The sequence below is a fragment of the Rousettus aegyptiacus genome, unplaced genomic scaffold (genome assembly GCF_014176215.1).
Source record: "Rousettus aegyptiacus isolate mRouAeg1 unplaced genomic scaffold, mRouAeg1.p scaffold_m13_p_1, whole genome shotgun sequence".
In the NCBI taxonomy this organism is placed as follows: Eukaryota; Metazoa; Chordata; class Mammalia; order Chiroptera; family Pteropodidae; genus Rousettus; species Rousettus aegyptiacus.
The window spans coordinates 14911139-14937501 of NW_023416284.1; the positions used below are offsets into that span (position 1 = coordinate 14911139).

General features: G+C 42.8%; 2 protein-coding genes and 1 pseudogene across 7 annotated transcripts in view; 2 read left to right on the plus strand and 1 right to left on the minus strand.

Moving 5' to 3' along the window:
* Positions 1-7891, plus strand: part of NIPAL3 (NIPA like domain containing 3) — a 39985-nt gene extending 32094 nt beyond the window's left edge. For all 5 annotated transcript variants that reach the window (XM_016124583.2, XM_016124588.2, XM_016124585.2 and 2 more), the window contains 2 exons: positions 416-510; positions 4406-7891. In XM_016124583.2, coding sequence (XP_015980069.1) covers positions 416-510; positions 4406-4605 — 295 coding nt within the window. In that variant the 3' untranslated portion in view covers positions 4606-7891. The remainder of the gene's footprint in view (positions 1-415; positions 511-4405) is intronic.
* Positions 7892-16737: 8846 nt separating this feature from the next.
* The window catches only part of RCAN3 (RCAN family member 3), a 35243-nt gene continuing 25617 nt past the window's right edge, over positions 16738-26363 (plus strand). Inside the window, exons 1-2 of one of the 2 annotated variants that reach the window (XM_016124603.2) lie at positions 16738-16896; positions 24351-24605. In XM_016124603.2, coding sequence (XP_015980089.1) covers positions 24411-24605 — 195 coding nt within the window. In that variant the 5' untranslated portion in view covers positions 16738-16896; positions 24351-24410. The remainder of the gene's footprint in view (positions 16897-24350; positions 24606-26363) is intronic. The other variant, XM_016124606.2, reaches the window with a different exon arrangement.
* On the minus strand, positions 20592-20710 carry LOC118604284 (annotated as a pseudogene).

Consider the following 26363-nt stretch of genomic DNA (forward strand, 5'->3'; position numbering starts at 1 on the left):
GGGAAGTACAGGAAATTTCCAATTTTTACTTTCTCCTGTATTGATTGAATTTAGGCCATAAAGAACTTTCCCAATTTAAAAAAAAAAAAAAAAAAAAAAAGACATGTTTAAAGGCAAGGTTCTGAGATACAGGCTAATTGGAAATGAAGAACCATGAATTTTCCCCGGGAAAGTCTAATTTATTCTGATTAAGGCTCATGTGGATGCAGGGTGTATGGGGCTGCACAGGGTGTTATTATTCATCTCATGTCTGCTCCTTGCTGATCTCAGGCCCAGCAGCCTCTCAGGGCTGCTTAGCAGAAAGCCCCCTCCATAGTCCTCAACCTTCTCTTTGCTTTTGTCCTATTACCTGGGTCGGAAAGTATCCCTCCCGACCTCACTCTGGCCTTATTCCTCTCCTGTCTTTGTTCCTCAGGTGCCTCATCGCATTCTTAGGTGTCTTCTTAATCACACGTAACAGGAAGAAAGCCATTTCATTTGAGCCCTATATTTCCATGGATGCCATGCCAGGTAACGTTAAAATTCCTTATCTCCAGCTGGCCAGCTCATCCATATAGAATGACTACTACTTCCTGTTTAAAAAGAGGCAACTGGCCACTGGATTTAATTCAGGGAAGAGGTGTGCTGTGTCGTTAAAGTGCCTCTCTCGCTCTCTCTCTCTTTCTCTCTCTCTCTCTCTCTCTCACATCTTGGTGTGCAAAAGAGGAGGCAATGGCTGAGGGGCCTCAGTTGGTTTTGAGCACATCTGGCCCGTTCTCATGTCTATTTGGGGATCTTTTAAAGATAGTCCTGGTTCACACTGAATTTAATTATGATCTACAGCCCCAGGCTTCAGGCCTACAAAAGCAAAATCCCATTTATCTAGTTGGAATGGAATGATCACAGAAGGGAAGGAAAATAGGATGAATGAAATGGAAATACTAGAGTGTAAATTGTTCCGGAAAGCCTAATTTCCCAGGGAGCTAAGGATTCACACTGAAAAACACAGTCTCAGATGCCCGTAAGACATGACAGTAGCATGAAGGTGTGAATCAGCTCAGAGCTGGAGGAGCTTGTCCAGCCTGAAGGGACCCAGATTAGAAAAGGTAAGAGGCTAGGTTTGCTGACCTAAACTCTGTGGGTTGCCAGTGATCACTAGCTTTCACTCTTTAACTCACAATTTTTATTTTAGATATATAAGATGGAACTCTCCAAATATAATCTCCCACCCTTCATTAAGAGTCTAATGAACCAAACATAATCACATCGATGGCGTAGGGTGCTGCTTAATAAAGAACTCTGTGATGCAGGTGTGTGTTCAGGGCTGACTGATGTGTCCCTACCTCACATGACCCCAGGGTTGATGTGTCTCCTTTTATATTATTTCCTCATGTCTTGCCGTTTAGCTCTTGTCTGTCATTCTTGCCATTACCTGCCTGCAACTCCTGCTGTTACCAGCATAGCAACTCCATGTCAATCTTCTCATTTGACCCAACTCGTTCTAATTTGTGTGTAAAATTAAAATAAGTACGCTCTAAGCTGGGGTCTTAAGAGTCCCCCTAGGAGTTAAGTGCATGAGCTTTAGTGCATGGACTTTTTAAACATCTAACCTGGCTGCTCAGATGCCTTTTTTGCTTACTTCCTTGTTCTCGGCTGTGTTCCGGATAGATGAGGGCGCTGGATAGCTGAATTCCAGATAGGTGAGGTGTCAACTCTGTGTGTGTGCAAGTATGTGTATGTACCTGTGTGTTTGTGTGTTGATAAATTGTGTATGTGTATATATCTATATAAGTGTTTGTAGATGCATATGTACAGATGTATTTTCCAGTAGGAAATAGAAGGGAACCTAAGGTAATCCCAGATATTAACATTCTGGATCTGTTTGTGGACATGGCTCTCACTTCCTATTTGTACCTCGTGATCGGTGGGAAGTCAAATGTTGTCGAAGAAAGGGGACCCTGCCCTATTGCTGTGGCAGGTCAGGACACTTCTGAGTAGCCATGTGTTCTGTGCAATGAAGAACACGGGCTTGGAGTTCAGATAACAGTGGGTTCAAATCCCAGTGCCCCCTACCCACTCTGTGACCTCGGGCCTGGATCTCCCAAGGCCTCTGACACCTCACTTATAAAATTAGACTCCTCTCAAGGTAGGGGGATAACATGTTAAAGGCCCCTTGTGCTGTGTCTGGGACGTGGTAGATGCCCGGTTAAATTTGGTTTCACTTCCCTTTTGTTTCAGAAAAACTTTGAAAATTTCAAACACTTGTTTGATCTGATGCCAGGTAGAACATGAAGAATAAAACTGCTTAAACGGAGTGGCTTTTCTAGCTATTTGGTGTCCTGGTTGGCATCAGGACCTTGCCTTTGGTCTACATAGACTGATATCTTTACAACAGACCAGTAGCTACTGTTCAAGAGGCATTCAGAGTCCAAAATTGTAATGTATGTCACAACTTGGAGAGGCTTTGAATAATTCTAGCACCTGAAAGACTTCTTTAAAAAGGAGAACGAGAAAAACAATTCTCGAAAGCTGGGAGCTGGGCCTTGGTGCTCCCTGACTGAACATAAACAATTTCATAGGACATCCACATCAGACAAAGCTACTCAGTGACCCTGATGGATCAAGATGCAAAGAGGACCACTCCACTGCTATGTCTGAACACACACAACACATGAACATTGTCCACACATGAAAGGGATTAACCATCCCCCTAACATGAGTGACTGGTCCTCTTGGCCAATCGCGCTTTAAGCCTTAATCTGGTCTTCTCTCCTGCTTCATAAGAATTGTTAAGATCCTTCACTATAGAATTATCCCTACTCCCTGACAGCATCTAACCCAAAGCAAAGCCCTACTTCCTTGAACCCTCCCCAAAATCACCTAACACAAACCCAAATAATAAGTCCTTTCTCATACCTTCTTACTGAAATACCCCACAGTAAGATGGTGTCCATCTCCCTTATTGCAATGAGTCAATAACCCCAAATTTGTTAGACTATAGGTGTATTATGGGTATATTCCTAGTGATTTTTGGCTAGAGAGCATTGACAAAATCTGAAAACTAAACTACCTGGTAAACCAACTCTCTTCCCTGAGGAATGAATAGGCATTCCCTCTTCCCCCATATCCCACCTTCCAAATCCAAACCGCAGGCTCTTAGACTGTACCCTTCAAATGACCACCGGCTAAGACTTCTGTAATATGGGAGCAAAGGGCCTTCCACAAACTGGGTCTTCCCAACTCGTTTGCAGAGTGAATAAGAGCATGGGGTTTGGCGTCAGATCCCAGCTCTGTCTGTCATTCACTGTGACCTTGGCCGAGTTATTTCACCTCTCTGTTTCTTATCTAGAAAATTAGGATAGTAGCATATCTCTGTCACAGGGTTTTAGGGAGGTCCACATGGCAGTCTGGTAAAGAGCTTGGGCTTTGGAGTTTAAACCACCTGAGCTGGAGTCCTGGCACTGCCGCTCACTAGCTTTGTGACCTCCGACTGCCTCATTTTCCTTATCAGTAGTTGTGAGGATCAAGTGAGATAAAACTTTATAACGGTTTAGAGCCAGAGTCTGCCACCAACTAAACATTCAGTACACGTTAGCTATTATCATTACTGCTGCTGTTGTTACTCTCATTATTTAAAGCACTTAGCCCAGCGCCTAGGGCATATTAAGCAGTCACATGTCAGCTGGTATTATCCTAGTAGTTTCATGGAAGGCACTTTGCATTCAATTTCTTATGACTCAGCCTGGGGCCAAGAAAATTTGAAGGGTCTTAATTCCCTACCAGGAAAGAGTTGGCCTCAGAGAAGACCAAGTCCCAGCTGTCTAGGGGAGCTGGAGAATAAGGTTAAAGGAATTAATAGCTAAAGTCTTTCCTCTCAACCTTAAAAAGAAATCCAACATCAATGTACCCGGAAGTAGTGAGCAAAATCGCACCTTACCCCGTATGTAGATCAGGGTTGTTAATGTTTAGGTCAAAGCTCTCCCTCTCAGCATCGTGATACATCTGTCGCCGTCACATGTCCATGACACAAAAGTTACCCTCTTCTCTCAACGGGATTCCGGATCCTGATTTAACTCCCAGAAAAGTAACGGCATCTACCATGTTTAAAGCACAGCACTGGTTCCATACCCCCTGTGGCCCAAACAGACATTCCCACCTCATTCTAGGCCAACCCATGGTTTCTCTTGACAGTGGCTGGTCTGTGTGCATATTTACGGAAGATTCACCCCTTGTCGCTTAGCAACCGTAATGTTTCTAGTATATATTTATGGATGTCCTTTTTTCAATCTAAAGCATTCAGGAAATTGACAATGCACATGATTAGCTCTCGAGCAGGATAATTAGTCTGTGGCAGGATAGAGGAAGGTGCAGCCTCCTCTGGCCCCCTCACCACATAATGATCTGGGGAAAATGGATTTCATTTCAGGTATGCAGAACATGCATGACAAAGGGATGGCAGTCCAGCCTGACCTCAAAGCTTCTTTTTCCTATGGGGCCCTGGAAAACAACGACAACATTTCTGAGATCTACGCTCCTGCCACATTGCCCGTCATGCAAGAAGAACACAGCTCCAGAAGCGCCTCTGGGGTTCCCTACCGTGTCCTGGAACACAACAAGAAGGAATGAGCTCACCTTGAAGGCCACTCACCTTCCCTCCACTTATAACTGCTCAAGCCGTGCTGACAGTGGTTCAACCCTTAATTCTAAAACTTGCCTTTCAAGTCTTATTTTTTAAACCCAGAACTCTTTGAATGGGGATCTTGAAAAGGCTTAGTCTCTGGAAAAGCGTCTGTTATCTTGGTCTCAGAAATTTCAGTCGTTGAGGGTAGGGGGCGAGGTGATGAAAGCAGGCGTCTAGGCAGGCGTTAGGGAATTCACCCTCTGCCTAGGTTAGCCCAGCCAGACTGGGAAAGCCTTTCTCATCCTTGAGGATGGTAACCGGGCTTCCTCATTCAATGACCAAAGGTGGCCCACACTCCTCAAAGCTAAAGCAAGGTAGAGATTCTGCTCTCTCTTTCCAAATCCAGTAAAAGACTGGAGACCTGGTAAGTCTAGGCTTCCCCCCACCTCACGTGCAGGCCTGATCTCTACCCATCTCACCCGTGGTTCTCTATTTGCAATAACATGTGTGGTGCCTTCACCTGGCCTAGTGGGCCAGCCCGGGGCGGAACGTTCTATCACCGGCATACAGGAAATGCCCTTCGGCCTGCGCACTGTCTGTGCTCTTCCCGTGAAAATGTGCTCCACGTGTTTATATGGGATCTGCTCCGAAAACTTCTTTTTGGTTCTGTGAACTACTTGATGGCTTTTCTCCCTACCGATGGAGCTGAGAAGTTAAGAGAAGAATGGGGAGGATAAAGACAGGAGCAGAGTAATGACACTTCAGCCCATAAAGGGGGAAGAATCCCTTGCCATCTTTTTTTTTTTTTTTTTAGGCGAGGCAACCCTTGGTTGACCTCACAGATTGCAAGGATCTTGTCAGCTTACAATCCCTTATTTTTTTTATTTTTTACGCCTACAGCACCTGGTCTTCCTAGGTACTAACCAGGCCCGACCCTGCTTAGCTTCCAAGATCAGTCAGGATCTGGCTTGTTCAGGGTAGCATAGCCATAGACCCCTTTCCATCTTAAAAAAGGTGATTCATCACTTATAAAAGGATAGACCAAATCTGGCCGTTTCACATGTATTCTGCACACCAGTGCCCTCTGGGAAAACTGCGGGTTTTCATTTCAGAGACAGCCTCGCTCCCTTCCCCTCCATCCTCTCCTTTACAGATCGACAAACCAAGCTTGAATTATTGGTTAATCTTCTCGGAGTGATGGAGACACTTAGGGTCGTCATCCCATGCACATACATCTAGGAGACACGGCATTCTCAGAAATGGGACTGCCGCCGCCTTTCTGGCTGCACATAGCCTTCCCCTAGGCTACCTGTCCACTTTGTCTACTTTTGAGAATGGCAGGTAAAGGTTTGCAAACTTTAATGAACGTAAGGCTCCCCTATGGTGTTTGTTTAAAATGCAGATTCCCGTACCTCAACCACAAGTACTCTAAGAGGGACTGGGGTGGGTCCCAAGAGTCTGCATTCATAACTGACAGCACAGGTGATTCCGATGCAAGTAATCCAAGGATCACACATCTTGAAAGCCTATTAACTGAGAGATGGTCTGCTAAAACCCCTTGGGACTAATACACTCCTACTGGAAAATCGGAATTAGCATTCCTTGTTTCCTCCCTGGGGTTCACTGGGCAGGTCAAAGAATCTCCCTAGGATCCAGCATTTGTCCACTCATTGTTGACTACTTAGAGCTACACTTTCTGCTTCCCTCTTTGGCCTTTAAATAATAGGCAAGATAACAGTGTTAATAGACCAGTGTTGATAGATCATTAACCTTTATGGATTGTGCTTAATTCTGATGTAGTACCTTGACTTCAAAAGCTGACTGTTGCCTGTGGTAACCACTTCTGTATTGTGTCTTAGCCACTTCCGTGTTGTTGTCTTACACGCCTAAGAGGGCAGCAATGAGTGACCTTTTCCCCTTTAGGACTGATATCTCCCCGATTCAACAATATTTATGAGGGATTCGATGTTCGTTAAGCATTCCGATGGTGAGGGCAGGATGAATAAGAATGGTTCCTGCCCTCCAGGCCAGCAGCGGGAGACACAGAAACAGCCAGGAAACTGGCAGGGCAGGCTGAGTGCAGTAGCAGACCATAGAAAGTGACAGTTACGGAGCCCTTGCTAAAGGTCAGGCCCCGGGCCTAGAATGGGTATTCAAAGTGGACGTGTTTTTGATGCTACTCATTGCTGGGTGGCAAATCTAGCTAAGATTTGGGCAAAGCATAGAGAGTAGGGTGCTCACCCCCTAGGCTGAGGGGCCAGCAGTTGCAAAGGTGCAGAGATAGGGAGGGGGAGATGGCAAGGAAAGGAGAGCCAGAGAAACGGGTGGAAACCCAATCACAGAGGGCCCTGAATGCCTGGCGGAGGAGTTTAAAGTGTATCCTCGAGGGCACGGGAACCATGATTCACCGGGAAGAGAATGGCAGGGTCAGCACTGATTGGAATGAGGGCCTTAAGCCATGCGGCAGGAGGATCTGAGGGGGTAATAAATGTCACTTTTCACAGTCAGGCTGCAAACCTGCAAAAACAGAACACAAAAGAGGGATTAAAATTCAGTTCGCTGCTGTTCAGAGGAGGAGGACATCACCTTTCCACTCAGCCCTGATTTTATTTTTCCTCATGGCTGTGACAACCTCAAGCCTTCCTGAATGTCCCAAGCAACATTAAATATCACACCTCCATCTCCTTCCTAACAGACACGAAGTTAAACTTAGGTTTAAATTTTTCAGTTGTTCTAATGTCTTCCTCTCCCCACCCCACTCTGTCCCCCTTATCTGGGCTTCTGGGTTCCCTAATCAGACATTCGAACCAGTTCTTCGGAGACTGGTGCCTGTGAGTTTTGACGAGAGCTCAGCACCCCCTTCCAGCCACCCCTCCTGTGCAGCTGCAGGTGTAATGATGCCAACACTTTTAGATTCAGATCATGTGGGGGGTTTGCAGCGTGGAATGGAATGGTGGGTAGGGAAGGGAGGATTGATAGGTCCATTGCTTTTCTGGTGGAAACCAGCCAGCTGATGATGCTGTGTGGATACGTGTTGTCCACCAGGAGAAACCCCTGCCCTGCAGCCTTGTGATCTAACACTGGCTGATAGGCGAAAAGAGTTTACCATGTGTTTCTCTGAGGAGCTATGTAAATGAAGTCACCTTAGAATATATTCTATGTGGATGCTTATATTTTGTTAACTTCCTGACTAACGTGGCATGTCTTATTTTTCAAAAAAAAAAAAAAGTGTGTGGTAAGTGCAAATAAAATGACGAAGTGGTATTTAATTTTAAAACAACCCATGTGATACCTGTGGAGTTTGAGTCTTATGTTTGGCTAATACTTTCTAGAGTTATCTAGAGCAGCACTATGCAATAGAACTTTCCGTGGTGATAAAAATGTTCTATGTTTGTGCTGCCCAATATGGCAGCCACAATCCACGGCCATTCTGATTGAAATAAATCACAGTGATTCAAAGAAGGAAAGAAAACAGACCCCATTCTGTGGGCATTTCCAGGCTGCTGCCGCCATTTTAAAGACTGAAGACTTAAAAATTCAGAAGAGGCTCAAAGCTCCTTGAGATACTTTTGAGGTATAAGAGCAAGACAAATGTCAGGGTTCTTAAGTCAATTCACTTGAAGACAAATCACAGAGCCGACAGCTTGATCTAAGACCCACTTGGATAAATGTGTTTATCTAATTTGCATTTTAATTTTAACTCATACTTTGCAGGCCTCAGCAAACCATAACTTTGACTGATAATACTTTTCCTTTTTATACCCAGATTATTATATCATGAGTATCTAAGAGCTGGAAATTAACCCCCTTCGATGTGATGTTCTCTCTCCCACCCTCATCTCCTGCTTTTTTAGGAGATTCTCAGGGGAAGTTTCTAGCGTACTGTGCACTCTGCCACATCTCTTGGGCTTTTCACTCTGACTTTCTCATCTGCCATGACTGACCTCTGCTCTAGCAGCCCCTTTGAGACCAGCACTCAGTGAGGTCAGCTGCCACCTGCTGATGACTCCAGCTGATATACCCACCTCGCACCCTCTGGTCCTAGAGAGGAAACAACCCCTTACTATGGGCCTCCCCCTCCAAAGCATGGGACAGGCCCTCGACAGCCCGTGGCAATGACTTCCTGTGATCCCATAGGCCCAAACAACTTCGGAAGCCCTTCCTGAGCTGGAGCCTCACCTGGTTCCAGGTAGGCCGCCACAGACAGCAACCCATTTCCTTTCTCCACTAGGAGAAAGTACCTGTGAATCCAGACCTGACCAATCCTATTGGGCCCAGAAAGAGCAAGTCTTTCCTCAAGAACTTGACTGACTTCTGCTTCTTCAAAAAAGCCCAAATCAGTGGGCCCTCCCAGAATTCACACCTCCACTCGAGAAGTCAGAAAATATTTCAAATTGTGGATTTTTCCAGCTTCAGAATTATTAAGGTCTTTACCAAGCACCGCTCCACTTAAGAGGATAATGCCAATCGAGTCCTCCGGACAACTGGCAACATCAAGATGAATGCTGGTAGCATTTGAAATCCACTCAAGTGCCCACACATGTAGCACAGCCACGTATCATGATCTCTGCTTTGACCACTTGGGTGGGTTTTAAATGTCATTTGGATCTCTGGTGATGCTGCTACCTGGTTGAAGGAAGGCAGCGTGGCCTGTCCAATACTAAGGAAGAGAAGCACAAGGCAGGACAGTAGGACATAGCACAGCATTGGGGCTAAGAGTGCAGAATCTGGAGTTTACTCTCTGTGATCTTGGGAAAGTACATAACCCCACCAAGCCTCAGTGTCCTCATCTGTGAAATTGGGAATAATAATGCTGCTTCCCTCATAGGTTGTTATAAAGATTGAATATAGAACAATGCCTGGCACACGGTAAAGTCTCAGTAATGTCAGCTACTTGACGTTAATTTTCTTTAAGCTAGGAAGCAGTATAAGTAGAGGCACAGAGCCCCAAGGCCAAAGTCAAAGACCTCAATGCTTAGATTGTAGCTTTCTACATTTCATTTGGGTCTTAAGGCCTTCCTGTGGTCACCTTAGGGAGGAAGGAGAATTACTATTTCAAAGACTTGTACCTCATTTACTCGTGAATGGACTTTTACAAGTTTAACCTTATCTCCGAGTTTGTGAGTACCTCTTGAAGACCTTGCAGACACAGTCTCTGAGATGACAAAGCCATGGCGTGCAAGGCGTGGACTGAATGTGTTCCCCCAATATTTATATGTTGAAACCCTAATCTTTATGTAGTGATGTTAGGAGATGGGGCCTTTGGGAGGTAATTAGGCCGTGAAGGTGGAGTCTTCATGAATGGGATCGTTGCTCTTGTAAGTAGAGGCCAAAGCATTAGCTAGCTTCCCCCTACTATGTGAGGATACATGAGAAGACGGCCATAAACCAGGCAGAGGGCACTCGCTCACCAGAACCCAGTCGTGCTGGTGGCATAATCTCAGACTTCCAGCCTCCAGAGCTGAGAAATAAATTTCTGTTGCTGATAAGCCATCCAATTTACAGGATTTTGTTGTAGCACCAAAACTGATTAAGATAGCAAGCCATTAAGGTCTTTTCTCTCAGCTCTCAACCCACCCTGCTAGAGGATAGCTTTGGGATGCTGGGCCTGGAACTCTGCAAACCATGTTTCTGCTGCTCTCTGGTAGGGGCCTGTGAGGGAGACTGGGAGGCTGCAGGAGGAAGAAGGACTTCCTCTCCCCTATTTATTTCCTGTTCCTATGCATATCACCCCAGCCACACTTCTTCAGTCTAGTATAGCAGCAGCAGCTGAATCTAGTTTTACAGTTCTTTCCAACTCTTACACAATCAGCTTCATGGCACACCCTTAAAGACATCAGCACCCTCTCCTCAGAGCTGGGTGCCAGCTCCAAGGGGCCTCTCCTTTTATCTCTCTCTTAATAGCTTTATTGACATAATTCACATGCCACACAATTCACTCATGTGAAGCATACAATTCATTAGTTTTTAGTATATTCCCAATCATCACCATCATAATTTTAGAACATTTCATCAACTCAAAAAGAAAACTTGAAAAGAAAATAAGTGTTGGTAAAGGATGTGGAGAAACTGGAACCCTTTGTGTACTGCTAGTAAGAATGCAAAATGATGCAGCCATTATGGAAAACCGTATGGTGCTTCTCAAAAAATTAAAAATAGCATTATCATATGATCCAGGAATGTCAATTCTTGGTACACACACACACACACACACACACACACACACAAATTGGAAGCAAGAACTCAAACATATTGGTACATCCATGTTCATAGCAGCGTTACTCACAAAAGCCAAGAGATGGAAGCAACTCGTGTCAACTGATAGATACATGGATAAGCAAAATGTGGTACATCCACACAGCGGACTATTACTCAGCCTTAAAAGGAAGGAAATGCTGACGTATGCTGCAACATGAGTGAAATAAGCCAGATACAAGAGGACAAACACTGTATGATTCCACTTACAATAGGCACTTAGAATAGACAAATTCATAGAAAGTAGAGTGATTGTTGCCAGGGGCGAGTGGTGTAGGGTGAGGGAATAGGGGTTTTTTTTGGTTTGTTTATTGGGTACAGAGTTTCAATTTGGCAAGATGGAAAACGTTCTGAAGATGGGTGGTGGTGATGGTTGCACATCAGTGCATATGTACTTAATGCTACTTAACTGTACACTTAAAAATGGTTAAGATGGTAACATGTACATTTTACCAAATTAAAAAAAAATAGAAACCCCTTTAACTGTCACCTCCCTATACCCCCTATCCCACCCTCCCAGCCCCTGGCAACCACTGATCTTCTTTCCGTCTCTATAGATTTCTCTATTCTGGATTTTCGTATGAACGGAATCATACCACACGTGGATTTGTGCTCCTGGTTTCTTTCACTGAGCATGTTTTCACAGCTCATCCAAGCTGTAGCGTGTACCTACCTGTACTTCATTTCTATTTATGGCTGAATATCCTCTTATCTTCTAAGTTTAATAATTACAACCCCTTCCCTTGGTTCCTTTCATCCTAGAAATGGTGGCTGTTTCCTACAGTTGCTACTCCATGATCCGTTAGGGTTCTTTTTACCTGTTCAGTTACTAGTTACTAACTTTAGAGTATCCAGGTAACAGTTCTTTATATTACATTCTTCCTGTTCAAATCACTGTGTGATTTCTGTCTCCTGATCAGAACCTGACCGATAGTCAAAGGCAAATCGGAGCATTGAATTCCTGGGCTATTCATGCAGCTGGCCATTTTTAATGTTCCATTTTCTCCTTGGCTCCTTCTGTACCCCTTCTTTCCCAATTATGGTCATCCAGCTCTTATCCTCCTCAACCCTGCGGCAGCTCAAATTAATCAGGAAATAATACTTTCTCCTAGCAAATCCAAAGACTGCAACATCTAGAGAGAATCTCTTTCCAGTGTGGAGTTGCACAGATGCTGTTGGATCTACCCGAAGTTATTCAGCAGCCTTCGAGTCTGCAGGCAAATGTGATTTAGAGAGACATGGTGAAATGAAATCTTACACAGCATCCAGGCTTCAGAACCCAATCCTCAAAATTATGTAGGAGTGGGTTTTTTAGACATGCTCCTCTTTTATAAAGATGTAATAGTTACTAATCATCTGCGTTTTTACTAGGATTTAATAGTTTTCTAGGAGCTTTCAGAAGACAGTTTGAGCCTCAAAAACATCTTATGAGTGAGGTACCACTGTTATTTCCCTTTGGCTGAAGAGAAACCAGGCTTAAAGCTTGTGAGATTTGTTCAAGGTTAAACAACTAGTCAGTAGCACAACCAGGACGTGAGCCTGCAGCTTTTCGGAGACGTTTAATTACGGTCGGCTCTTCTTATCCCCGGAGTTCTGCATAGGCAGATTCAACCAACCACAGATCAAAACATTTGGGGAAAAATGTTATGTTATTGCTGACATATACTACATATTCCAGCCTCAGATGGTTCTGTCTGTATTGAAATTGCACAGACTTTTTTTCTTGTCACTTACATAACATTTGCATTGTTTGCATAACATTTACATTGTTTTAGGCATTCTAAGCAATCTAGAGATGATTTAAAGTATACAGAAGAATACGCAGGTGTTATATGCAATTGCTATGCCATTTTATGTAAGGGACTTGAACATCTGCAGATTTGAGTATCCACAGGGGACCTGGAACCAATCCTCCGTGACTGAAAGACAACTGTAAAACATGTACGGCTCTGAGAATGGTGTTATCATACATTGCTGAAGTTCAAGGGTTCTGGAAAGGCAGAGATGGGAAGGAGGCTGCATACATTGGTAAAACTAGATCAATAATACAGAATAAATAACACAGAAATATATATATATAATTTTATATATACTAAGTTACGTATATATACAAAGCAGCAGGTAAAACAGAGTCTTTAATAATAATTGTGAGAATCATTGGGAGAAGAATTTAAATTAGAGGTCAACTCCATATTTTTATACTAAAATAAATTTCAATTCAACTAAAGTGGTGAAAGTAAAAAATAGAAATCATAAAAAAATTGGAAGTCACTATTAATTAGATGTCAGCAAGGGGGAGAAGCAAGTGAAAAAAAATTTCAAAGTTAAGATCGATAGATAAAAGGGGAGCAGGGAAAAGGCAGGAACACAGGAACTATAAAGGTGTTAAGAGAATTCTTGTACAAACCTTTTTTGGGGGGATGGAGACATTTCCTCAAATTTCCCTTGAGTATATATATCTAGGAGTAGAATTTCTGGGTCATAGGGTAGGTGAACATCGAGCATGATAAACTGGCAAACAGCTTCCAAAAAAGGTTTATCTCCTTTAAAATTCCACCAGCAAGACATGAATGTGAGATGGAGATCTTTTATCACTTCTGTTACTTCCATAGCACAACCTCAACAAGGACTTCTTAAAGTATTGACTTTTAAATCTACTCAAATGAGAATAAGAAAAATGAAATGAAATTACCTGTCTGGAAATTCTCCTGAAAGGCAAGAGCTAAGTTACTCAAGATCTGTAGCATCATCTGACAGGTTCTACTTGAGTTTTTCAGGACAGCAAAATACTTAATCAACCTTGGCACGGCTTTCAGTGGATGGAGCCACAGGGGATCGTTTTCTCTCTCTCTTTTCCTCTCTGTAACTTAAACCTCACAATGAGGAGGAGGAGAGGGAGGGAGGCTTAGAAATGTGTAGTTTATTTATAACAAGGACTTATTACACATTGCGTGCCCAGCACCTCGGACACAATGGTAAAGAGCAAAGATGTGCAAGATTCAGGAGTTGCTCATAACCCAGTTGGTGTATACAAGGTGGCGATCGTCTCTCTGCCCACCATGTAAAGATTGATGGTTTGAATTCTTCCCTTTGCCCTGTTTGTGTTCTATCTCTCACGCTCTCCCTGGGTCATCTTGTCTGAGCCCATTATTTCAACTACCCACTAGGCCTCCCTCCCAAATCACTATGCCTGGTCTGAGCTCACTTCTAGGCTCCATACCTGTTTTCCAAATACTTTCATCCTCAACTCCTCTCAAATGCTCATAACTTACATATAATTCATCAGTAAATTTTGTTAACTTCGCCCTTATAACATAGTCCTACTCTATGATCCCTGTCTTAGCCACTATCATCTCTGATCTGCATTATTGCAATAGCTCTACCAAACCAGTATTGCTATCTTATTGCTGTGGCCTGCTCGTTATCATTTCTCTTTCTTTTGGTAATAGAAGCTTGAATTACCTTTGGTGAATGTAACCGTCAGGGTTCCAGCAGAAGGTTAACCTAAGGAGAATTTGGTAAAGGTTATTTACAAATGTGTGGACAGGGTTGAGGGAAATGAGAAGAAATGATGGTGTGATGCTCCAAGGTTGCCAACAGAGAGAAGCCATTACTATCTCTAGGCCAAGAGAAGGGAGACTCAACCAGAACTAGGAGACGGAACTGTAGGAAGCGAGTCACTTGACAGAAGCCTTGGTAGGTGTACGTAGCCAAACTGCAGGAACCCAGAACAGAAAGGATTACAGAATAACACCCTTACTTCATCTTCCTCCAACTCTCTGCTCTCCTCTGGGATGTACTCTATTGGATAAATTCAATTTTAAGCTGGAGGATAAGGAACCCACTGAGGCAGTCCATGCTGGTCAGCCTTCTGAGACACGAATCAGGAAGGAAAAGGATGGAGAGTAGGTCTGAGGGGATCGACAGAAAATACCTTGCACAGGAAGCCACCTCTCCCTAGTTCTTGGTCCATGAGATTTGAGAGTTACTGACTTCACCCCAGTTCCAGAGGTGAACACATGACCCAGGTCCGGCCTGTCAGATATGTCATGCCCCTTCTCAAGAGAGTGGTTTAGTAATACACAAGTAACCCAAGTTTGACCAACAAGAAGTAGTCCCAGGACTTTTATTGAAAGCACCAAGGAAAAGAAACTCTTTCTGCTGGTAAGGGTATAAGCGGCTATTCTGTCATTCACTGGGAAAGGCATCCTGAGAATGAAAAGTCAACAAAAAGGAAAACAAGGTCAGGATATGGAGAACAGACTAAATCCTGATGTCACAGTTTAAGCCTCTGGATCCAGCCATGCCTGAAGCCCATGACTTTTCTGTTACGTGAGTCAATGAATTCCACTGTTGCTTAACCCAGTTTGAATGGTGTATTGCAGGTGGGAAAAAGAAGACCCGGACGATATTTAATACTAACGCCAAAGACCAACACAAAGGTATATCTATATGTCTCTAAATACACCATTATTTCTATGAAATGGCCTTTCTCATATTCTCCACGTAGAAAACTCCTACTCTAATATCCTCTAATATCCCTAACTGCAAAGCCTCCCCTTAATTTTCTAGGTAGAATTGCTCACTTCTTCCGCCACTTTCTCAGCACTTTGCAAATGCCTCTATGAGTGCCTGTATAAAATTGTACCACAATTAGCTGTTTGCTTATCTGTTTTTTCTAGCTGTGAGCCCCTGAAGAGGTAAATTTGCAAGCCCAGAGCATAGGGCCTGATATCTCAGGGAAACTCTGAGTTAGGGCTAAAGCAGTCTTTTTATTTTAGGACCTCTCAGAGCCATTTGTGTTAATGTGCTTTATGGATCCCCAAGCAGGGGTACAGAATGCTGCAATTTCCCAACTCTTGACCCAAAAACTCAATTTTTGCTGAAGTTGCTGTGTTAGAGGAATTTAGAGAAGATTACTGTGGTTCTTAGGGTGACCTTAAGAAAAGAAGTGGCTCTCAATAAATGTTAAGTTAATGAAACGGAAGAACTTGGTTAGGTCAAGGTTGGGAGCAGGGGCAGCCAAATTGGAGGCAGCAGAAAAAATAAAAGCAATGAGCAGGAAGCAAGAGGGGGTGGCCCATTAGACATATCTCTCTGATAATGCAGGATCAACCGTTAAAGAGTGATTGGGGCCAAAATCCAACCCTGTTTCCTTAGCTTAAGTCTAACAGAGATTAGATATATTCTATACACTTTGATTCTTCTTCCTTCCCCCATGACCCAAGTGCCGAGTGCCCGACAACACTGCCTCCTTGATTTTGACCTTCAGTTTGCTTCACTTGACTCTGAGGGGTCGATAGTAGGTGATCAGAACTGATTTTTCTTCCAATTGCACATCCTTAAGATAAATTTCTTTCCTGTTCTGTGCCTCTGTTTCCCTCTCTGAGAACTAAGGAAAGAAACACAGCCTCCCCCCAAAGTTTGACCCAGATGCCTCGTAAAAAAAATAATAATAATAAATTAAATAATAATATCTGCCAAAGAAAGCGCCCGTCCTAACCACCGTAACTTTGGACAACTCACTGAACAGCTGAGGCCCTTGCTCTATCTATTTGTAAAGTAAGCATAATCATGCCCTCGGCCGCATCTGGAAAGCCCGGCAACGCCGGCCCAGCGCGCGCGCGCGCCCAGACACCGCCCTGCCCCACGCCCGCGCGCCAGGGGCGGGGCCGCTTCCTGCCGGCGTCCGGGCCCCGCACGCCCCCTCCGGGCCGCAGACCTCGGGCGCCTGCGCCGCGCGCGCTCCGCCGGAGGGGGCGGGGCGGGGCGGGAGCGCGCGGGCCCGGGAGCGCGCGCGCGACGCCGGCTGCCCGGCTCGACCCTGACGCCGCTCGCTCCCCGGCCGCGGCAGCCGCTCCCGCCCGCGACGAGGGCGTGGCCGCGCGGCTTCCCCGCGCCGGCTCTGCCCCGGCCGCCGCCCGGCGCCTCTCCCCAGGCCCGGCTTCTCGCGGCGCCCCGGCTCCCGCGCTGCTCTGCCGGGCTGCCCAGGCCTCTCCCCTGCCTTCCTGTCTGCGTTCCTGCAGCGGCCAGGCGCGCAGGTGAGTGTCTCCTTCTCTGGGTGGGGCTGGCGCCCGGCTCCTCCAAGCAAGGTTTGTTACCGGGGTGGTTGGCACGGGGTACGGAAAGTTAGACAACAACAACAAAAATAAAACAAAAGAAAGAAAGAAAGAAAAGGAAAGGAAAGAAAGAAAAAAGAGAAGGAAAGAAAGAAAAACAGTCCGCAGACACCTGGGAGGGGTGGGCGCTCCGGTGACCCAGAGACGATGCCGCGTCCTTCCCTCCAGGGTCCTGCCTCTCTCGTGCCCAGGGTCTTCTCTGGCAGCTCTGGGGTATTATCTTGGAAAACAAAACCAAGAAAATTGTTCTCTCCTCTCCACCAGTAGTTTTCTCCTAACAGCGGACCGAAAAGCTGACAGGCCCATCCTGCTCCTAAAGGCAGGAAAGGTGCAATCGATAAAGCACAGGCAGCCACAAGTTGGAAGCCCCTCTGTCTCTCTCGCTCCTCCTTCCCCGTGATGCGCGGAATACTTACTCGCCAACTTCTTGAAACTTGTCTGTCTGCTTCCATCTGCTGCCTGGACGGGTAGAGCAATGGTGCTGTGTTTTCAGGTTGCTTCGTTCCAGCTTCTGTGCAAAATCTGATCATCTCCTTCAGGGATTAGGAGTCTAGTGGAGAGAGCAGTTCAGATCCGTGTTTCAGATACAAACCAGGATTATTTAGAGTGATGTTTTAGTGTAGTGCTCAAAGCCAAAAAATATTCGCTTTCCCTTATTGAAAAAATTACTTAGCACATTACAGTTATTTGAACTTTTCATAGAACAGCATTTCATAAGAGAAGCAACAGACTTATTTGTAACCGTAATTACCTCTGATTAAACTAATTTGTTTTAGGGCTATTTCATTAGCTTCGGTTCTATATATTAAATTATAGACACACAATATTGAGACAGGCTATAGATGATTGTGCATCATGCAAATTTGTACCTTTTGGTGGAGATTTTATATTGGTGTTTTAGAAATGCATTTCTGACGCAGGAAAACAGTGAAAGGCCTGAAAACTGAGAGCACCTTCTTTAGCCATGTCATCAGCTTTACATTTTACCACGTTGGCAAACTATTCAGTTTCTCTCTGAGCTTGGGAAGAGATTTCAGTGCTTTTCAGGAAAACAAGATTTTTCTCAGTATTGAATTGTAACATTTGTAAAGCTTTTAAACCTGAATTTTAAGGGTTACAAATGAGAACAAATTCTACATGCTGGTTGAGGATTTGTTGGTTGAAAGACTTAAATAAAATGTCATGAAATATAGCATGATTTGGAAATCCATTAGGCTGAAGCCTGTAAAATAATGGAAGCTCTAAAGTTCAGTGTTATTTGTTATTTATATTTATTTATTTATTTACTTATTTATTTTTAGGTAAGGCAATCCTTGGTGACCTCACAGATTACAAGGACCTTGTCAGCTTACAACCCCTTATTTTTATGTTTTATGCCTAGAGGAGCACCTGGTCTTCCTAGGTGGTCTCTCATCCAAGTACTAACCAGGCCCTATGCTGCTTAGCTTCTGAGATCAGACGGGATCGGGCTTGTTCAGGGTGGCATGGCCATAGTCATTTGTTATTTAGACCCTAAAAAAACCACAGAAAGTGGAGGTCAGACAGTGGAGCTCTACTTTCCCCCTAGAATGTACGAAATTATAGTGAGGAAAAGTGAATTATATACAGCAGAACAAATATCATTAGCCTTTTATATCTCTGCTTCAATTATTCTTTAAAATCTATTATTTTCATGTGTTCCGAATGTTGATTTTTATTGTTTTTCTGTTCACTGTCACACTAACAGATATCACTATTCCTGGTGGAGCCCAGACCCTCAGTGATTATAACAGGACCAATTCTAGATTACCTATGAAATGAAAGCATAAGTCATTGAAACATACAAGACATAAAAATCTAATTTTCACCTGTTTTACTTTACAATTGCACCAAACATTTTTCTTAATCTCAGTTACTAAAAAGTAGTAAAATTCTATCTATAAGCAGTGAACAGGGAGGAAGTAGAAGACAGGGCTTGTGTGATAGCTGTTCAGAACCCCCAGACAATCCTGAGTTTTTTTTTTTTTTTTTTTGAAGAAATGTAGTCTCAATTTAAAATTTAGAAGTTTTCCAAAGGAATTTAGTAGTTCAACAGCGAATATTTCCCTTATTTTACATATGAGAGAACAAACAGAAAACAAAAAGCCAAATGACTTTTCCTAGGTCGTTCAGCAGGGCACTGTAGAGCTGGAAATGGAGTCCTTGTCTGCTTCGTGTAGTTCAGTAGCACTTTGAACCCCTCCAAAATTAGTAAGTGTATCTAGCTGAAGTGTTTTAAATGTTTACCAAGTTGATAAGCATACTATTTTGAAAAATTATTTTTAAAAAAATCCTAGAGGAGGAGGAATTTACCTTTTTCTGATCCGAACTGAAAATACTGAAAATGCAAAGTCAAATCCACACGCTTGATGTTTGGCTTGATGGATTCCTTTTGTCACAAGGCTTGTTATAGCCGAGCAGATGGTCATGCTACTTGGAGTTTTCCACTCATTTGATGTTTCCATGAAGAAACAATTTGCCAGAAGCCAGCCACAGCTACTGTTGCACTGGAGATGATACTAAACCCTGATTAGCACAGGCCTTTGCTTACAGAAGCTGGAGGATATTGGTGCAGCCCTTTCTGGTGATTGAACAAGTCAGTATTTCCCTGGGTTTGGTAAACTGAGAGATGGCTTGGCCCTGTAATAGTAGGAGTTGGGGCAGAAGCAACAACTCCAGTAATAACAGCATAGAAACAATATACTCTTGTGATTTTTTTCCTTCGCCTTAATAAAACCAAGCTATTTTTTAAGTACCAGCTGAGCTACGCTATGATTTCTTTATGCAAGTGCTAGGATTGTCACTTTTGTCACTGGCCGACTTTGATCATATCTGTCTTTCTATTCAAATCTAACTGCCTTTATAATGTCAGATAATGATGAAATGGTTGACAATGTTGACTTACTCTATATCCAAAAAATCTTATGGCTTGCCTTTAGCAAGAGAACCCTCATCTGAAAGATAATGCCTCCAATACTGTGTGCACTGAATTACAACATAAAATTCTATGAGGCCCATAAAAAAGGCACCATGGCCTTTTTCATCTAGTTCTCTGTTTTTATATCTGTAAACGGAACCATGTTACTACTGCCAGTGGTTCCCTGGAGCTGGTTTCATTGATAGGTTCTGTGAATGAAGTTTTCTTGAAATGATAGGAAGTGTGTTAGTTTTATTTTTGTAGCCATGTTGTCGCTTGGAACTAGATCATTTGGGTATGTATTTTTCTCATTGTTTTAATATCAGTTGCAACCGATGGTTCTGATGTTTTTGGGGTTCTTTTCAACTCAGCAATGCATTGACATAGATTGTGCCTATGTAAAAATTTATTCTATGCAAAACATTATTCTAACCACTTAGCATATATTCTCTCATTTAATCTTTGTTATTATTATTCCCATTTTTGTAGTTGAGAAAACAAAAGGAAGGCAAAGTAATTTATTTACCTAACACAGAGTACTGGGGAAACCAGAGTGTAAATCTAGAAAAGTCTGATTATGGAGCTTGATACAGGTCTGATGGGATATACTTCAAAGACTGTTCACACTTGTTTGCAGTTACTGTGGTATTTCATTAATCCATCCTTTTATTTATTTTTTTCACACCTATAGCACCCAGTCTTCCTAGGTAGTCTCCTGTCCAAGTACTAACCAGGCTCAACCCTGCTTAGCTTCCAAAATCAGACGGGATCAAGTGTGTTCAGGGTGGCATGGCCGTAGACTCAATCCATTATTTTAAAGCGTATCAAATATACAGTGAGATATACATGAAGAAAATGTAGCAACACTGTAAAGATTATTGAACTGTCTTTGGACAAAAGGCAAATAATTTAACAATATGAAAAAATTGAAGAGAAAGTAGTTATAAAGGACATTATTGGGACAACTGACAAAATTTGAATATAGACTGATTTAGATTATTTTATATCAATGTTAAATTTCCTAGTTTTGATAATTGTACTGTGGGTTATATTAGAAAATGATTTTATTTTTACACACTGAAGTATTTAGGTGTAAAGGAGGCAGGTACACTCATCTGACAATGGTTCAGGGGAAAAAGTATATGTATAAAAAATAGAACGATTTTTAAAATGGGTAAAAATGTAAGTAATTGGTAAGTCTAGATAAAGAATATCTAGGAATTCTTCGTACTATTCTTACAATTTTCTGTTTGAAATTATCTCTCCCCCCCCCCAGAAAAGTTACCCCCAAATGAAGGTAGAAAACAGGAAATGAAGGTGTAACATTCTAAGAATTTTTTTTTTTTTAACCCAGGTGAAGGATTGTTTCCTGTGCTCTGATTTTTTTTTTTTTTTTTCCTTTTAGGGGTTGGGGTAGGAACTTGAAACAAACAAAAAGTCTTATCAAAAATAGCTTGACTTTCTCAAATTTCAAAATCTAGCCATTCAGAAGTCCCCAACTCTCCAGCCTTCAAAAACTAGGGCACAGTATTTTCATCACCTCTTTTTAAAGGGTCGATAGGTGGGGAGATTAAAAACATTAGTGCCTCTAAAAGATACAAAGGTGATCCACCTTTAGTGAGACTGAAAGTTAAAGTGGGTTGGTTATGTTATTACCTTGCCTAAACAACGTGCAATGGCATGCTGAGGTTGATTGGTTTTTATGTCAGAACTCAAACCTTGTCTTCAGGGCAACCTGGCCCGTGCCTGTACCTTTCTAACTTTGTCTCATGCCACCCCCACCACACACTATACACTCCGGCTATACCAGATCTCAAGATCTTTGTGCATGCTGATCTTTTTGTCTTCTTGGCTTTGTCCATGAACTGGTGGCTTTGCTTGGAAGGCACCCCACTTTTTTTCCTGCTGAAATTCTTTTCCTCCTTTAAGTCTCACCATAACCTCCTTTGGGAAGCTGCCTCTGATCTCATGCAGAATTAAATTTTCCTCTGTCTGTGCTGATGTATTGGTGGTGTAAACACAGCGCTATCTGGTTTCATTCAGCAGAGCTTATTAAGCATATATTGTGAGGTAGGGACTGGGGGGATTCGAAAGCACTCACTGGTAGTGAGGAGGGATTCATAAACAAATAGTCACAGGATAAGTTTACGACAGAGAAATGAACAAAGCGCTATGAGAGCCATGAGCTCTACCTGACAAGTTAGTCTTGAAGAAACGCTTCCAATGGAAGCCATAATGAGGTACCATTTCCCCATCACTAGGCCACTTTTCCAGATTTAAGATTTCTAGCACAATAATCTAATTAAATGAATAAATTTAAAACAACTGTACCTGTGAGCTACCGAGTAAATATATTCAAAAGAAAGCTAAAAATAGAAGCCTAGACCTGGAGAGAGAGGTTGAGTCTGGCTTATCCTAGAGAGTAGTGATTTTCAGTGTGAATAGGCAGGAAAGACCTAGGGGTAGTGTAACAGTTTCCTGGGGTCATGTTCTTTTTCCAAATTACCCATCCCTTCATTGCCCAAGTTTCTGCTCTGGCTTCTCTCTCAACTTCGGTGACATCCTTCTTGGCTTAAGAATGATCATCATGTGACATGAGAGATAGTACTGATACACACCACATGTTACGTCTGTGCACCACAGGGAGGCAGGAAACAACTGAGAAGCACTGGTGAGGTAGTTAAATGCTTGGGGGTGGATGAAACCACCCAGAAAGAAGACGAGGTTGGGGAGGAAGCCTCAAAGAGATGAAGTCGTCAAGGGCACAGGGCAAGTGGAGAAAGAAGAGCCAGTGACAAAGACAGTTGGCGAGGAAAGACCGGGGCCCAGAAGGCAGAGGCACAGGGGCGCCCCAGAGTGACCGGGCGGGTGGCAGGATCCGGTGCCGCGGAGATGAGCCGAGGCCTGGACTTAGGTTCCAACTATGAAGAATCCATTGGTGTCCATGGTGAGGACAGTTTCAGCCAAAAGGAGGTGGCAGTGCAGTCCAGCTGCACTGAAATCGGGAGCGGCTGCAGCCGAGGAAGTGAACCCAGCAAATACAGGTTGCTCTTTCCAGGAAGTTGGTAGGAAAGGGGAAGGAGAGACAGGTAGGCTGAGGGGCAGGTAGAATCCGAAAGAAAGATTTTCTTCCTTTAACATTGGTCGGTGGGGATGAAGAATCTCGACTAGGTAGGTATGCTTGCTGAGGAAAAGAGACGGATAGAGAAAGAGAAATTGAAAGTTATAGGAGCCAGTTAATGGTACAAGATCCTTTAGGAGTGGTTAACATTGTTGAGAAGAAATTCTTGCTTTGTGGGAGCTCATTGAGGGTAGGAACCATGTCTTATTTATCTAATATCCCTAGTAATACCTGACATGTAATAGGCATTCAGAAAATGTTTATAAAAATGAGCAAAGATTTTTGTTTTTAGAATTAGGCTTTCCCGACTGATGTAGTAGAATAACAGCAGCAGCAACAACAAAACACTATTTTTATCCTATAATTAACATTCTGTAACATACTCTCTGTAAGCAATATGTTTTTATCCTTGTGTTCTTTGAAATAAAAGAACATAGCAAATTGGGTAATATCGAGGTAATAAATAGTAATCACATTTTTCTGTGGCTGACGTTTCTTGAATTCTGTTTGAGCATCTTGAAGTGTGTTGTATTTGAGGCACTCTGCTTGGTGGGTGTGGGGTGCAGTTCATTGGAGGAGACAGACATGCACATAAATAGTTCATATAAGACAGACTGTTGCATTCTTTAATAGAGCGACACTGTAAGTTCTATGCCTTGGGGTTAAAATGACTGATTTTTAAATGTTCGGAAAAAGGACATCTTTTTGATTATTGTCTATGTCATATTTTACCTACTGTAAATATTTCTACTATTAACAAAGACCAACTTTGTACAGTACTTTTGTTTTGGTACTGTGTAACTTAATTCTTTAAGGGTATATTTAAAAAGAACAAGTTGGTTAAGAAAGGTAAAGCCAGCTCATCGCAGACCATATTTCAGGGTGCAGATGGTGAGTGAGTCAGCGTGGGTTTTATTTCGCTGTGTAAGTTTCAGTGTTGTAGACCTAAAAACCCAAACAAATATGTGAAGGCAGTTCTAGTTCCCATTTTCCTTCCCACTGCTTGTAAACTAGAGTACATATTGATGTTATCTCATTTTGCATTACCTCCCCTCCCCCCCGCAAATTTTACTAGAAAACTTTTGGCCTTTTTGGGTACTATATCATTGCCAGTGAACTATATTACAGGAAATATGCTAAGCAAATCAAATTAGAATATGTAGAATCCCTTTGTGAGGACTGTAATGAGTTGATTGAAATGCTGATTTATCTCTCCTGAATAAAATTGCTTCCTTCGATGAATTGCTGTCTTGAGAATTGATTGGAACATTATTTGGCCCTCAAAGTCTTAACTCTGTTGTTTTCTTTTTTTTTTAACAGTAGATGCGTGGTAGACATCTTAGAACTTTAAAAACGGAAAAGACCTGCTTTTAGGGGACAATGCTGAGGGACACTATGAAATCTTGGAATGATAGCCAGTCAGATCTCTGTAGCAGTGACCAAGAAGAGGAAGAAGAGATGATTTTTGGTGAAAATGAAGATGATTTGGAAGAAATGATGGATTTAAGTGACCTGCCTACCTCACTTTTTGCTTGCAGTGTCCACGAAGCAGTGTTTGAGGTGCAAGAGCAGAAGGTAGGTATATATCCTGCCTTTCCTCGCATTTGGTGGCATGTTGAATGTATGTGGATTCATGGGAGCTGAGCAAATGGCAACGTTTATTACTGATGTGTGACAAAGACAAGTATAGAAAGTGCTCATCAACCTTTAGACACTGCTGCAGCATTTTTATTGTATTTTATTAGAGTATCAGTCTACGGCAGAGGAAATGTTTAAAAACCAGTTCTTCCCCCCAGATGTTTTGAGAAGCACTGGTTTATAGTGAACTCTTCATCAGGTCTTATTAAGTGCATTCATTCATTCATCCATTCTTTTTTTTTTTTTTTTCCCAAGCTTGTAAAGAGGAAGCTAGTGATTTTTAGCTTAGCTTCCTATTACTTGGGAGTAAATGCACAAAGGAAGAAATTATTTCAAGTCATTTTCTGGAGCTAATTACATCATTAGGGCTATTTATGATTTTACTATAACAGGATTGTTAACATTTCTCGTTTTCTACAGTTTGAGGCAAAATGATTAAGCTTATTTCTTAAAGGTTACTCCCCTTTAGTTCATTTATTATTTACCTGGAAAGAGAGGTTTTGTGTGTTTATTTTTCCATCATGACCTCACAAAAGCCTATAGATCTTAGTCCTACAAAAGTAAACTGTTTCTGCCTTTGGTACAAAGTTTGCATGTTCTAAGACTTTTTCTCAAAATACTGTCACCAGCCTTTTAATTTTCTATCTATGCACTCGAAGTATTTTCCTCATAGTAACTTTCTTGGAGCAGAACTTCATATAGTTTGATTCAGTACATATTTCAATGGGGCCAGGCACTGTGCCAGTTGCTTCAGGGCATAGAGCAGGAATTTAAACAGCTTCTGCCTCAGACAGTTTTCAGTGGCGATGATCAGTAATTTGATGTAAGGTGGAGTTCTGTTGCCTTCAGAGACACTTGAAAGTACATTGAGGTATCAAAGAGAGAGTCAATGCCAGCTGGAATAAAAGACTTTACAGGGAGATGGCATTGGAGAAGAGCTGTGAGAATTGGGTAGGAGTTTAGCAGGGAATAGAAAGGAAATTCCAGCGAAAGGGAACAGAACTGGCAAAAGAGCTAAATCAGGAGAGTGTGGACCACTTCAGGGAGTGGCAAGCAGTTCTGTGCAGCTGGTGCATAGCTGAGATACAAAGTCTAGAGAAATCTGGCTGGAAAGGTGAGTGCGGAGCGTCCCGCGGAGCTCAGGAGCTTGCCCCAGTGGTGAATAATCTTCTGAGCAAAGGTGTGAGAGTGAGGATTACTCATTAGGAGGATCACCTGACAACATGACAGGGGCAGAGAGAGGTGGAAGGAGAGCTGGAAGCAGGGCTGGTGGGGAGATAATGGATGCTGGCGCGGTAAGCCTGCCTGCAAGGGCCGCCTGCAGGGGCCTCCTGCAGGGGCCGCAGACCCGGACGCGGAACCAGGGAGAGGGAATACAGCCGCCAGTTGTAGCCTTTGGGGTTTTTTCCATTTACAAATGCTATTTCCTTTCCCAAATTCAATCATAATGTAGAATTTTTGCAAACATACTTACTAATTTCCTTATACTTTAAGAGCTAAATTTTCACATAAAATTACTTTAACCTTGTTTATTCGTTATTGTGAGAAACCACATGTATTAACACATGTGTTACTAGTTCAATCTTAAAATTATATTCATAAGAATTCATTCAAGAAACTACAAATCTTATCTGTTCCCACTTTTCTTTTTTAACCGTAGCCTACAAACTTTTTTAACTTGCCAAAGTGGTGAAT